This window comes from Bos indicus x Bos taurus, chromosome 22 (assembly GCF_003369695.1).
Source record: "Bos indicus x Bos taurus breed Angus x Brahman F1 hybrid chromosome 22, Bos_hybrid_MaternalHap_v2.0, whole genome shotgun sequence".
NCBI classification, from domain to species: domain Eukaryota; kingdom Metazoa; phylum Chordata; class Mammalia; order Artiodactyla; family Bovidae; genus Bos; species Bos indicus x Bos taurus.
In genome coordinates, this window is record NC_040097.1 from 6,897,894 (window position 1) to 6,911,929 (window position 14,036).

The 14,036-nt window shown below is 43.8% G+C and overlaps 1 protein-coding gene across 5 annotated transcripts in view; it reads left to right on the plus strand.

Annotated features, from left to right (window-relative positions):
• LARS2 (leucyl-tRNA synthetase 2, mitochondrial) overlaps positions 1–14,036 on the plus strand; it is a 211,893-nt gene that overhangs the window by 56,978 nt on the left and 140,879 nt on the right. For 2 of the 5 annotated variants that reach the window (XM_027522382.1, XM_027522383.1), the window contains exons 1-2: positions 6,774–6,977; positions 11,176–11,430. In XM_027522382.1, coding sequence (XP_027378183.1) covers positions 11,197–11,430 — 234 coding nt within the window. In that variant the 5' untranslated portion in view covers positions 6,774–6,977; positions 11,176–11,196. Of the gene's footprint in view, positions 1–6,773; positions 6,978–8,989; positions 9,014–11,175; positions 11,431–14,036 lie in introns of those variants that run through there. The other 3 variants (XM_027522379.1, XM_027522380.1, XM_027522381.1) reach the window with 3 other exon arrangements.

Genomic DNA, 14,036 nt, shown 5'->3' on the forward strand with positions numbered 1-14,036 from the left:
TTGTCTGTTCACATCAGATGGCCAAAATACTGGAGCTTCAGCTTCAGCATCATTCCTATCAGTGAATATTCAGGGTTGATCTCCCTTAAGATTGACTGGTTTGATCTCCTTGTTGTCCAAGGGACTTTCAGGAGTCTTCTCCAGCACCATAGTTCAATGGCATCAATTTTTTGGCATTCTGCCTTCTTTATGGTCCAGCTCCTCACAGCTGTGGGTGGCCACTGGGAAGACCATAGCCTTGACTATATGGGCCTTGGTTCTCAGAGGAATGTCTCTGCTTTTCAACACACTGTCTAGGTTTGTCACTGCTTTCCTGCCAAGAAGCAATCATCCTCTGATTTCATGGCTGTGGTCACCGTCTGCAGTGATTTTGGAGCCCAAGAAGAAGATATCTGTCACTGCTTCCATCTTTTCCCCTTCTATTTGCCATTATGGCAGAAAGTGAAGAGGAACTAAAAAGCCTCTTGATGAAAGTGAAAGTGGAGAGTGAAAAAGTTGGCTTCAAGTTCAACATTCAGAAAACGAAGATCATGGCATCCAGTCCCATCACTTCATGGGAGATAGATGGGGAAACAATGGAAACAGTGTCAGACTTTATTTTTGGGGGGCTCCAAAATCACTGCAGATGGTGACTGCAGCCATGAAATTAAAAGACGCTTACTCCTTGGAAGGAAAGTTATGACCAACCTAGATAGCATATTCAAAAGCAGAGACATTACTTTGCCAACAAAGTTTCGTCTAGTCAAGGCTATGGTTTTTCCTGTGGTCATGTATGGATGTGAGAGTTGGACTGTGAAGAAGGCTGAGCGCCGAAGAATTGATGCTTTTGAACTGTGGTGTTGGAGAAGACTCTTACGAGTCCCTTGGACTGCAAGGAGATCCAACCAGTCCATTCTGAAGGAGATGAGCCCTGGGATTTCTTTGGAAGGAATGATGCTAAAGCTGAAACTCCAGTACTTTGGCCACCTCATGTGAAGAGTTGACTCATTGGAAAAGACTCTGATGCTGGGAGGGATTGGGTATAGGAGGAGAAGGGGACGACAGAGGATGAGATGGCTAGATGGCATCACTGACTCAATGGACATGAGTCTGAGTGAACTCCAGGAGTTGGTGATGGACAGGGAGGCCTGGCATGCTGCAATTCATGGGGTCGCAAAGAGTCAGACACGACTGAGCGAGTGAACTGAACTGAACTGAATGGGGGCAGACATCATAATCTTAGTTTTTTTATTATATAGTCTTAAGCTGGCTCATTCATCCTCCTCCTTCACCCTTATCAAGAGTCTCTTTAGTTCCTCTTCGCTTTCTGCCTTTAGAATGGTATCATCCGCATGTCTGAGGTTGCTGATCACTGCTAGTTGCAGTGCGCAGCAGCTCTTCTCTAGCTGTGTTGCATGGGCTTCTCATTTCGGTGGCTTCTCTTGTTGCGGAGCATGGGCTCTGGGCATGCAGGCTCAGTAGCTGTGGCACACAGGCTTGGTTGCTCTACAGCATGTTCCATCTTCCTGGACAGGTATTGAACCTGTGTCCCCTGCACTGGCAGGCAGATTGTTAAACCACTGGACCACCAGGGAAGTTCCTAGGCTTAACTTTCATGTCAGCAAGAACTACTAAAGAAAAAAATTATTCATGATACTAGTTAAAATAGTGAGGCAGACTTTATTCAGAATGACTTTTGCTGTAGGTATAGGGACTGCTGCAGTGGGGTTTTGCAGGAGGGGAGGAAGATCAGGCTTAGCTCTGAATATGATAAGAAAAAGTGGAAGTTTATAGCCAAGGAGCAGAGTGAGGGTCAGTGGATGGAAAATTACTAATAGGAAACATCAAGAGTAAGGGGAGAGTCTGGCTAAGCCAGCCTAACAGGATTCTTGCTGAAGGCAGGCCAGGATGATCAGACATCACTTGGGAGTTGGTGGAGGATGATGAAGGGCAGAGGGAGTCTGGCCAGACTGACTTCGCAGAATTCTTGGCATGATTGGGTCATGCAGAGATAGACACAGAAGTCCATAAGCTGAGACCTACTTGGAAAGGGGATTCTGAGGCAGTTGGCTTCAGGTAGGGCTTGATGGCAGATCCCTCAGTAGCACCAGGACCCAATTTGTCTCTCAGCTTCCTGCCTTCATTCTTAGCAGACTCATCTAGCTGGTTCTGGGATGGCTGCTGCAACTCCTGAGATTTTTATTTCCACACAGCAGGGAAAAGAATCTGGGTTCTAGTGTTCCCCGCAGAAGTCCTGGGCTTTCCTCTGGTTAGTCTGGTTGAGATAATATACTTGCCTCAACCATCTCTGTGGTCAGGGGATGGAATGACTGGATTGGATTAAGCCAGACCTCAGACCTATGGTATGTGGGGTGAGGTCAAGTTCTTAAGACAAATCGGCTCAAATTTAGAGGGTTTTGTTTTGTTTTGTTTTTTAAAGGGAAGTCCAGAAGCAGTGACCAGAAAAGGGGGAGGAATAGATAAGAGGGAAAAATCACAGATAATAAGCCTATCTATACCTTCAGTAATTTGACTATCACAGCTGGGGCATTTTTATTGAAAAACCAATCTATAAAGTAGCAAGAATCTTGCCTGCATCTCCATAATGGAGGCCTGAAAGTTGTGCCTGGAAGATCTGAATCAATGTCTGAAACATGACAGCTCGGATAAGAATTTACATGGCTGCCCCAGGATTCATTTTTTAAAAGGTCACAAAAGCATGGGAATAAATGTCAAGTTGGAATTATTTATTACTCTTGCACCTCGAAGTCATTTCTAGTGAGTTTACTTTACCTAGTGAGGTAAACAGGGGAAAAGACTTGTTTTTACACTAAGGGAAGAAACGATTGAAGAAATGGAGACCCCCGTATTTCTAGAAATTTCGGACACAGAGGCTTTTGTATTAAACAAAGAGAGTGCAGAGCAAGGTGCAAGAGGCAGGGAAAATGAACAGAGGGTAGAGGAGTAAAGCTGGGCAGTGATTCAAATAAACTCAAAGATGGTAAAGGAGTCCACAAAGAACTCAGGACTTTGGTCATTAAACTTTTTTGAACAATGCTTGAATGAATCCAGAATGTCTAAAACTTGGTAGGTTGCAACAGGGTAGGCGGGGCAAGGTGAGAAGGGAAAAGGGTGAGGAGGTGGCGTGGAAGGGACCAGCAGGAGACCATCCAAGAGGGTGGCTGGGAAGAGAGAAGGGAGAAGAGGAGGAGGAAGAAGAAGAGAAAGTTGGAGGATCAGGCACCATAACACAGAAGGCGCATGAATGGCAGGGAAGGCAGGGGCACCAGGCAGAGAGAACTAGAGAAACAGTTTGCCTGTGAGTCTCCCTGAGGTCAGGGAAGCCTGTTTTCTTTATCCTTGTCCACCCGTGTCCTGATGCAGGGCCTGGCTGTTAGAGCAAAAATCAAGGCAGGGGAGACTCCCAGAGAAGCATGCAGGGAAACTGGAGGGGAAAACACGGGGGTGGGAGATGGTTCCAGTTGAAGATCGAATGCCGGCTGTTAAAAGATACGCGCGTTAGTAAGTTGGAAGAAAAGTAACATTTAATCTCATCTCCAAGATATTTAACTTAATCACACTGCAAAGTCTCTTTTGCCATCTACAACAATATTCACAGGTTTTAAGGATTAGGAACAGATATCTTTGGGGACCACTATGCAGCCTACCACACAAGCTAATAGAAAAAGCAAAAGGAACATAGAAAACTCTTGTAGAGAAAGAGCCGTGGAAACACTGTTCCTCGAGATGATCACAGGAAATAAATGAGACATATTCTTCTAGATTTCTTTCCATGCATGTACTAACACATGCATTTCCTTTATTCCCTTTCCTTTCTGCAAAATTGAAAGTGGGATAACTTTTGACACAGCCCAGCAACTTGTGTCTCTCATTTAATAATGGATCTTTGTAGCGAGCTCTTTAAGAGTGGAAGAAATTTACTTTCATGCTACTGTCTTGTTTGATGTAAAAATAGCAATTTTCCAGTAAAGCAAGTGAACTTTTAGAAAAATTCTATTTGAAATAATCTCCCAGAAATGTCAGCATTAACTTTAATTCATAAGAGGAAAGAGATATTTTGAATCAAAATAAAGGTGAGGCCACTTGGAATTTAGTGTTTTGGGTAAATTAGAGAAAGGGCATGCTAGTTACATGTGCATACAGCATGACACCCTCGAAGGGCATGTAACTTTGTGTGGTATGTTAATGTGAGAGTCAGTGCTTCTGATGTTCTGCCATCAACTAGCTGTGTGATCTTAAGCTGTATCCAATCTCTGGACCTCAGTGCATCCTTATCTTCAAAATGAGAGGTTGGCCTGGAAGTTGTCTTAGCTAATGATCCTTCATTCTGCACTTTGGGAAGGGCACTATTTTAGCAGGTGTTAGAGACCCACTTTTGAATACCAGAACTTTTACACTGAACCATCTGTATCCATGATTCTATATCAGTGGATTCAACCAACCACAGATGAGAAATATCCCCGCCTCCTGATTCTAGAACGTTCCAGAACCTATACATAGCATTTACACTGTTATTGTTCAGTTGCTCAGTTGTGTCCAACTTTTTGTGGCTCCATGGACTGCAGCACACCAGGCTTCCCTGTCCTTCAACATCTCCTGGAGCTTGCTCAAACTCACGTCCATTGAGTCGGCAATGCCATCCAACCATCTCATCCTCTGTTGTCCCCTTCTCCTCCTGTCTTCAATCTTTCCCAGCATCAGGGTCTTTTCTAATGAGTCAGTTCTTCTCATCAGGTGGCCAAAGTATTGGAGCCTCACCTTTAGCATCAGTCCTTCCAATGAATATTCAGGACTGATTTCCCTTAGGATTGACTGGTTTGATCCCCTTGCAGTGTAAGGGACTCTCAAGAGTCTTCTCCAACACCAAAGTTCAAAAGGATTGATCCTTTGGTGTTCAGCTTTCTTTGTGGTCCAACTCTCACATCCATACATGACTACTGGAAAAACCATAGCTTTGATTAGACAGACCTTTGTTGGCAAAGTAATGTCTCTGCTTTTTAATATGCTGTCTAGGTTGGTCATAGATTTTCTTCCAAGGAGAAAGTGTCTTTTAATTTCATAGCTTCAATCACTATCTACAGTGATTTTGGAGCCCAAGAAAAGAAAGTCTGTCACTGTTTCCATTGTTTCCCCATCTATTTGCCATGAAGTGATGGGACCGGATGCCATGATCTTAGTTTCTTGAATGTTGAGTTTTAAGCCAGCTTTTTCACTCTTCTCTTTCACTTTCATCAAGAGGCTCTTTAGTTCCTCTTCACTTTCTTCCATAAGGGTGGTTTTATCTGCATATCTGAAGTTATTGATATTTCTCCTGGCAATCTTGATTCCAGCTTGTGCTTCATCCTGGCTGGCATTTCGCATTGATGTACTCTGCATATAAATTAAATAAGCAGAATGACAATATACAGCCTTGACTTACTCCTTTCCCAATTCTGAACCAGTCTGTTGTTCCATGTCTGGTTCTAACTGTTACTTCTTGACCTGCATATAAGTTTCTCAGGAGGCAGGTCAGGTGGTCTGGTATTCCCATCTCTTGAAGAATTTTCCACAGTTTGATATTTACATAGTATTTTCACTGTATAAGGTATTAACAGATAATCTAGGGATGATTTTAAAGTGTACAAGAGGATGTGCATAGGTTATATGCAAATATCATACCATTTTAATGAGAGACTTGAACATCCTTGGATTTTTATATTCTCGAAGGGTCCTGGGATACCTTGGTGTGACTATACTGACTTGCTTGCTGTGATCTTGAGCTAAACAGCTCCACTGGGCCTCAGTTTTGTTCTTCAGTCCTCCATTGTCCCCTTCTTCTCCTGCCTTCTGTCTTTCCCAGCATCAGGGTCTTATCCAGTGAGGCGGCTCTTCGTATCAGGTGGCCAAAGTATTGGAGCTTCAGTTTTAGCATCTTTCCTTCCAATGAATATTCAGGGTTGATTTCCTTTAGGATGGACTGGCTTGATCTTGCAGCTTGGTAAAATGAGCCTGCTGGACTAGAGTCTTCTCAAGATTGTTTCTAACTCTCACATTCTAAGACAGTGAGTCTCAAACTTAAGTGTGCCTAAGAATTCCCTAGAGATTTGTTAAAATGCAGAGTCCAATTCAGCAGGTCTGGGATAGGGTCTGCAATTCCACCACATTCCTAGCAAGTGAAGTTGATGCTGGTTTGAAGTGTACACTTAATGACAAAGTATTTGGATTTTGAACTGTCAGGAAACTTTGTTAAAGACTTGGAATTTGGCAAGAGATTAGCGAGTGGGTGGTTTGCTGGCCTGGGGACTATCTGGTGCTGTGAGGTGTGCATATTTGCATACGGTGTCTTGTACTGACCATACATAAACTCTTTTAGGAAAGTGGGTGGTCAGGTGTCTTGCTTTCCTGACACCCAGCCCAAGTGTAAAGTGAGGAAAACACTTTATTTCCAGCTTTAGCCAGGTAATTCCCCTCCCAGAGCTAGACCACGGATGTGGTGGAAGATGTCTTAACCACCACGTGGTCCATTAAGGATCAAGACGTTGAGAAAGGAGGAGGATGGACTTCAAACCGAGGCCTCAGGTTTCCTCCAGTGGTCTTTACACCACGTGCCGCCTAGGAGCACTAAACTGATGGCTTTCATACGTCTGCTGCAATTAAGAATCTGATTCTTGTACGTTTAGAGTTTTGCAGTCGCCAGGCTCTGGGTGGAGTACTGGGTCCAAAGGCGGGGCTTGGAGCCAGGAGGCGGTGCCAGTGACCAAAGAGCGGAACCCGGGACTGTAGTGCTGCGACCCCGGCCTCAAGGAATGCCGGGAGTCGGGACCAGGCAGCGCTCCGCCTCCTTCGGCTCAGCTACCGCCTGTCTGTGTCTGTGGCGGCCACTATCGATAAAGTTGTTGTTCTGCCAACATGGCGGCGCCCATGGTGACTGTCCGGGCCATGTTCGTCTAAGGTGGGAACCGAGGAGTAAGGAGCCGCAGGCCAGAGCCTGTGAGCAGGTAAACCCCTGACCCGGGCTCAGCGGGAATCGAGACGCGACCTGATCTCCTCTCTCCCCAGATAGATAGATTTCGACTTGCCGGGAGCCAGAAGGGAAAGTGCGGTCTGGGTTCGGTGATCTCGGAGCTGTGCAGTTTCCTAATTGGAAGTCTCTGAGATCCAGATCTTAAGACTCTTTGAGCCACCGACTCCGTTGATAGTTCTGGGCCCTTTCCCAGAAAAACGTCTATGTGCGCATAGTTTTGTACTCAGGCCCCTCTCTCCACTCTTCTACTACCCCAGTGGGTCCCTGAATCTTTGCCCACCTCATCTCGTGACCCACAGATGATTGTCACAGCATGTTAGGGCTCGATGGTCCTCAGAGATCATCTGGATTTACCCCTTCATTTTAAGGAGAAGCTGGTGTTCTGGACAGGAAATAATTTCTCCAAGGTCACATAGAGATTTAGTTGTTTTGTTTGCACGTAACTTGGCTCCTTGTTCATTTCCCGGGTATATTTTTGCACACTTTCTTTTGGGTGCACGCTGTGTCCTGTGCTTTCCCCACATGCTCTGTTACTTTGCCTATCTTTTCCTACTCTTCTCCTAGGTTTCTCTATACCTATGATTGTCATTTTGGGTCCAGTTCTCAGGCCTCTCCTATGGTCACATGCTGGTACCCCCACCATTCTCAAAAAACTTTAATCCTAAGTGAAGTTGAGGTCAGGGCTGACTCTTAAAGAGGCATGGAATAATGGGAATTGATGCTTTGGAAGGATGTGGTAGAAGAGACAAGGTTCCAAACATCTAGGCAAGGAGCTGGATGTGATAGAGCTAAGGAAGAAGAGGGCCAAGTTGATCATAACACAAAACATGAGTCACACCTTTCATATTCATGGTACGGGCATGGTGCTCAAATAAAATCACTGCTCTTTATCAGCAAGAGGCAGTGTCCATCAGGGCTTTGGTGGTGGAGTGGCCCATAGCAGGGCCTGGGAAGTAAAAGAAGGGAACTGAACTGAGCTCCAGGGTTGCAGTAAATCTTAACCCTGAGTGCACTGGGTGCTGAGTCTGCCTGAGTTTGGGGGTTCCCCTAACATTAAGGGTGTGGACTTTTCTTAAAGGATCTTGACACATATATTACCACATTGCTCCCCAGGGAGGTGGAATCAATTTACATTCCACCGGGAGTGTATAAAAGTGCACATTTCTTTTCATAACAGATTTTTGCCAATGCGATAAGCAAAATGTTTCCTTGTTATTTTAATGTGCATTTCTTTGTTTAGTTATAAAGTCATTCTTTTTTCTTATATTTGTAAGTCATTTGTATATACTCTTTTCTCCTTTGCCAACTTTTAAAATTAGGTTTTTGATGTTTCTTTTTATATGTGAATTCTTTATAGGGAAGGATAATCTTTTTTTGTAGTTTTAGCAGTTTTCTTTCGGCTTACTGTTTGCTTCTAATTTTGTTCATGGCTTTTTGTTGGTTTGTTTTTTTGACTGCACTATTCGGTATGTGTAATATTCTAACCAGAGATCAAACCTGTGCCCCTGCATTGGAATTGTGAAGTCTTAACAGCGACCTCCAGGGGAGTTCCCAGGTTCATGGTGTTTTTGATATGCAGGTTTTCACATTTTTTAGAGAGTTTTATTAATATTTTTCCTTTTGAATTCTTCCATTGCTTTTATGCTAGGACGGAATGTCCTGCACCTTGTAGAGAATTAGTACATACTCTATTTTTTCTTGTTTTATGGTATTTTAAAAAATTCTTTAATCTATGTGGCATTTACTCTGGACTTCCCAGGTAGTTCAGTGGTAAAGAATCCAGCTGCCACTGCAGGAGACACAGGAAACCTGGGTTTGATCCTTGGATTGGGAAGATCCCCTGGAGAAGGAAATGGCAGCCCACTCCAGTGTTCTTGCCTGGAGAATCCCGTGGACAGAGGAGCCTGGCAGGCTGCAGTTCATGCAGTCGCAGAGAGTCAGACACAACTGAGCACACACGAGTGGAGTTAACCAGCATCAAAACAAAGAGCTTGTAAGACTGTAGTTCAGGTCAGATTTCTATTTTTATAATTCCATCCTTTTCCATTCTTTCTGTGTCTCCTTATGTGTTCTTAAGGAATGCAGCCTAAGAGAGAGATTGCAGGTATCTATATGCCCTCTGCTAAATTAACATTCTTTAGCTTGCAAAGACATAAAAACACTGACTTAACTAGAGAACCATAAAGTCCATGACTCTATGATAGTTCTAATTATGTAGAAATCGAACTCCTCAAAATAAATGTAATTGCCTTAATTGTACAAAATGTCTGTATATATTAGGTTGGTCATATGAAATTGCTGACAGTCAACTAATTATATAGTTTACTCTGGTATCAATAGTCGAATCTACACACTTTAAAATAGCCAAGCCCATTAGATAGGAAAGTGAAAGTGAAGTTGCTCAGTGGTGTCCAACTCTCTGTGACCCCATGGACTGTAGCCCACAAGGCTCCTTCATCCATGGGATTCTCCAGGCAAGAATACTGGAGTGGGTTGCAGTTTCCTTGTCCAGGGGATCTTCCCCACCCAGGGATGGAACCCAGATCTCCCACATTGCAGGCAGATGTTTAACCTCTGAGCCACCAGGGAAGCCCTAGTGGATAGGAAGGGAGGTGTTTTGTTTGTTTGTTTTGTTTGGTCTGTTTCTGATTCCACCCACAAAGAAGCAAGAGGGGTTGAGTACAGTGAGAATTGGTATGTCAAGAACTTTTGCAGACCCACTTGTAAAATGTCAACACTTATGATGCCATTTTATATGTGTGAAACTCGCTTATATAAGTCTGTAATGAACCCTCTTGGCAGCATTTATGACCTGGAACCTTTGCTAAATAGACTAGACCCCAGTGGACGTGGACAAAATTTTGAGAGGATCAAGAATTAATGCCAGCTTAAGAGTGCCAGTTTCTTCCTTCATTTTCTCTCTGGTTTTGAGAGATCTGTTTTCATTTGTTTCTGCACTGTAGCGAATGCTGTTATGTAGGAAGGCGGAACGTTTAGGCTGTTTAGCCATACATCTTAAATATTTGATGAATATTTGATGAACTGTCACCTCAGGCTTTAACTTAGTGATAAATCATGAAGCTTCTTCCATGAGGTCATTTCTGGAATTTACTGTTGGAGGAAACCGATGCAACGTTTAAGCTGAATTTTGAATCGCAGCTGGATGTCTTGGTGAGCCCTGTGGATTGTTTGCCAAAACCCATAGTACTCATCACTATTACACATGCTATATATTTATTTGTTTCTTTTCTTTTTTTGGCGGGTGGGGTGGGGTGGGTATATTTGCTTTACAATGTTGTGTTAGTTTCTGCTGTACAGCAGTGAATCAGCCTCATGGACTTCCTTCTCATTTAAGTTACTACAGAGCAGCATTGGGTAGAGTTTCCTGTGCTGTAGTCTGTTGTGATTAGCTATCTGTTTTATACATACTAGTATACATGTCAATCCCAGTGTCCCACTTCACACCGCCCCGCCCCCTCACCATTTGTTCGCTTCTTACCTGCTTTTCTCTGCTAGTGTATAAGTGCCATGTAAGAAGGGACTTTATTTTTGTTCACTGCTGTATCCCCAGTGCCTGGAATAGTATGTAGACCTCAATAAATACTTGGTAAATGAATGAAGAAGTAAGTAAGAGTCTTCTAAATAATGGTTATTTCCTGGCTCAGCCTGCTGAGTATATTTAACTTGTAGTATGTATGAAGGATGCTGATCATAGCTCAGAGTCTCCAGTCTTCCTGGGAGACCTGTGTTCAAGAGCTCTTCTGATATTTGAGCCTAAGGCCAAGCCCAGATGTGCTTAGAGCTCTTTGGAAGCCTGGAATGATGGGATGTGAAGCCTGCTAGACAGACCCTAGACTGGCCTAAAGGCAAGGAAGGGGCCTCCGCTGCTCCCCATGTAAGCTGTGAGGTTGCGGCTGGTGCTGGCTCAGGTGATGGTCTCCTTTTGTTCCTATGGGGCTTTTGTATCTTTGCTGTTTGGGAGCACTGAACATCTTTACTATTTTCCATTAAAAAGTTTGTGTTTATCTTGACTGCACTTCTAAAGTATTCTTTTCAGGGAAAGAATCATCAAAATAAGAGGAAAGCCTGTGAACGCTGGCTGTGCTGAATGGAAGGAGGAGCTCCGGGAGGTTCTGGCGGCTCACACGTGTATTCTCCATTCTCTCTTTCAGGCCCTTTCCACCTTTTGAAGAATGGCTCCTTCTTGGCAGAGACTGGGTTTATATACCTGTCTTCTAAAAAGGCAGCTAAACGATGGGCCAGATGTCATTAAGTGGGGAAGGAGAGTGATTCCAGGATGGTCCAGAGGTATTTACAGTGCCACGGGAGAGTGGACCAAGGAGTACACGCTGCAGACACGAAAGGATGTGGAGAAATGGTGGCATCAGCGAATAAAAGACCAGGCCCTCACGGTTTCAGAAGCAGATGTGAGTATTCTAAGAGACACTGGAGGGTTGAGAAGAGGGGCGAAGGGCGTGGACTGGGGTCAGATTGCCTGGATTCAAGTAAGTTGTTGAGTATGTGACCTTCAGCCAAAGAACCAAGTCTCTCTAGGCATCAATTTTTTTTTTAATTGAAAATAAGCAGTGATAATAGTAGTGCCCACCTGCGTCCCAGGATGCTGGTGACGGGTCACTGGGATGAGACCAGGATGGTGCTTGGAGGAATCTCAGAGAGGTGCACGTTCATGTAAGGGGCCTACGGATGCTGCCACGCTGGGCATTCTGGAGCCACGGTTACTGGGGGAACTCACCCAGACAGGAGCTGTAGCAGATGTCAGCTTCTCTGTGGTCCGCTGCCCGGTGGGGCGACATGCAGGGATCTGGCAGGGTCAAATAGGAGATTCCAGAGGGGGCATGTGGGCCTCTCAGCTGTGAACTTTTAAGCGGCATGTTCTGAGAAGTGTCTCCCTTGCCCCTAGAATGATGTTGGCCTCCAATCCTGCTCTGCCATCTTGGTTTGGGAGGTCCCAGCCCTTCCCTGGTGTAATCTGGTGCTGGGGTCCAACCTCATGGTCACAGATATATATAAGTTAGTGCACCCTTGGCTTCTAGTCTGTCTGCACCAGCTCAGTGCTCTACCTGAATTAATTGTCTTAAGCACTTGGCTGTAACCAGTTTCCATGGCATACTCTGCTAGAAGCCAGTTCCTTCTCTGGGAGGCCGGCCTGGTGGGAATCAATCTTAAATGCGTTAACCCTTACCTCTCAATATTGGTTACAATATGGAAGGTGTGGTTTGTTACATGAAATGTTGAATTTGATTAGAGTACACCACTATTAAGTAGTTTTACTCTTAAAATTCTGACCATCCTTTCATAATAGTAACCAGTCAAATAATATAAACTCTCTCTATGTTCAACTGGGGCTTCCCTGGTAGCTCAGACGGTAAAGCGTCTGCCTACAATGCGGGAGATCTTGGTTCGATCCCTGGGTCGGGAAGATCCCGTGGAGAAGAAAATGGCAACCCACTCCAGTACTCTTGGCTGGAAAACCCCATGGACCACTATGTTCAATTAAAGAGATTAGGACAAAGGCAAGCAGTTGAGTGAATGTATATTTGCCCAAGACCACAGTGTGCTAGAATCACCTTTCCTGATTCTCCTCTCTTATCAGACTCATTCTTTCTATGAGATTGATCTTTATGAAAAATGGGGAGTGGGTAGCTATTTGTCTTAAACTGAAGGATGGTTTTTTGCATTAGTTACGAAGAAAATCTGGTATTGAAAGAGATGTAAGTGATATGTGAAATCATAAAAAGGAAGGTTTAAATGAAATGCATAATTATACAATGAAAGCTTAACTTTTACCTCATTAGGAAATGAAAATTCTTCATGGCAACATGACCAGACTAATGTAGCTAAATATATTTTGGAAGCAGACCTTAGGGAGAAGTTTAATTCTGAATGAGGAGCATAAAATTAGCTTCTTTTTCCTTTGGTTTAGATTCAGTGGCCTCCAAACATTTTGAAGTTGTAGCTTTTTATTCTTGTGACATTGCATTCTTAAGTGTATGGTTTTCTAAAAAATTAAATGGGTCAAAATAAACTATGCTTGACTAATTGGGTAAATAGCTTTAGGAACATTGTGGGTGATCCCCAGTGGCATTCTGTCAGGGTTGAATGGGAAAAGGGTAAAGTGGAGAGAAGGCTAGATAAGGAGTCTGGAGCCCGGGCAGTAATTCTGGCTTCTCTCCCAAATTCACTGTGCTCTCAGCAACGTTTAACCTCTCTGATCCTCAGATTCTTTGCATTGTTTATCCCACAGAATTGTTTTGAAAATCAAAGGATAAAATAAGATTAAACTCATTTTACAAACTGAAGTGTTATATAAATGAAAGATGCATGCTAAGTCACTTCAGTCTTGTCCGCCTCTTGGCAACCCTATGGACTGTATCCTGCCAGGCTCTCCTGTCCATGGAATTCTCCAGGCAAGAATACTGGAGTGGATTGCCATGCCCTCCTCCAGGGCATCTTCCCAACCCAGGAATCAAACCCACACTACCACTAGCACCACCTGGGAAGTCCCATGAACGAAAGATACAAGAAGATAAAAATGTGTGGTGTATCTTTGACAGGAATGAGAATATGACTAGATGCTGGTAGATTTTAAAGCATGTCTATAATCAATCTCACTCTGGTGGTAGCTACATTTGAAATCCACTGGAAATGAGTTTCTAGAAGTTGAATATTTTACCATGATCTTCATAATCATCGTTATAAAAAAAACTTTCATTTAATGAGCATTTTAGTGTGTTAGGCACCATCTTTCCTTTCATTATCTCATTTAAATTCTGAAACAGCCCTGAAAGTGCATAGTAGTATCCTCATTTTGGAGTAAGAAAACTGGGAGGGAAGTTTGGTAAGTTGTTGAAATGCATAACTCACTTGTTGTTCAGTCGCTAAGTCATGTCTCACTGTGACAGCATGAACTGCAGCACGCCAGGCTCCCCTGTCCTTCACTGTCTCTTGGAATGTACTCGAGCTCATGTCCATTGAGTTAGTGATGCCATCCAAACATCTCACCCTCTGTCCT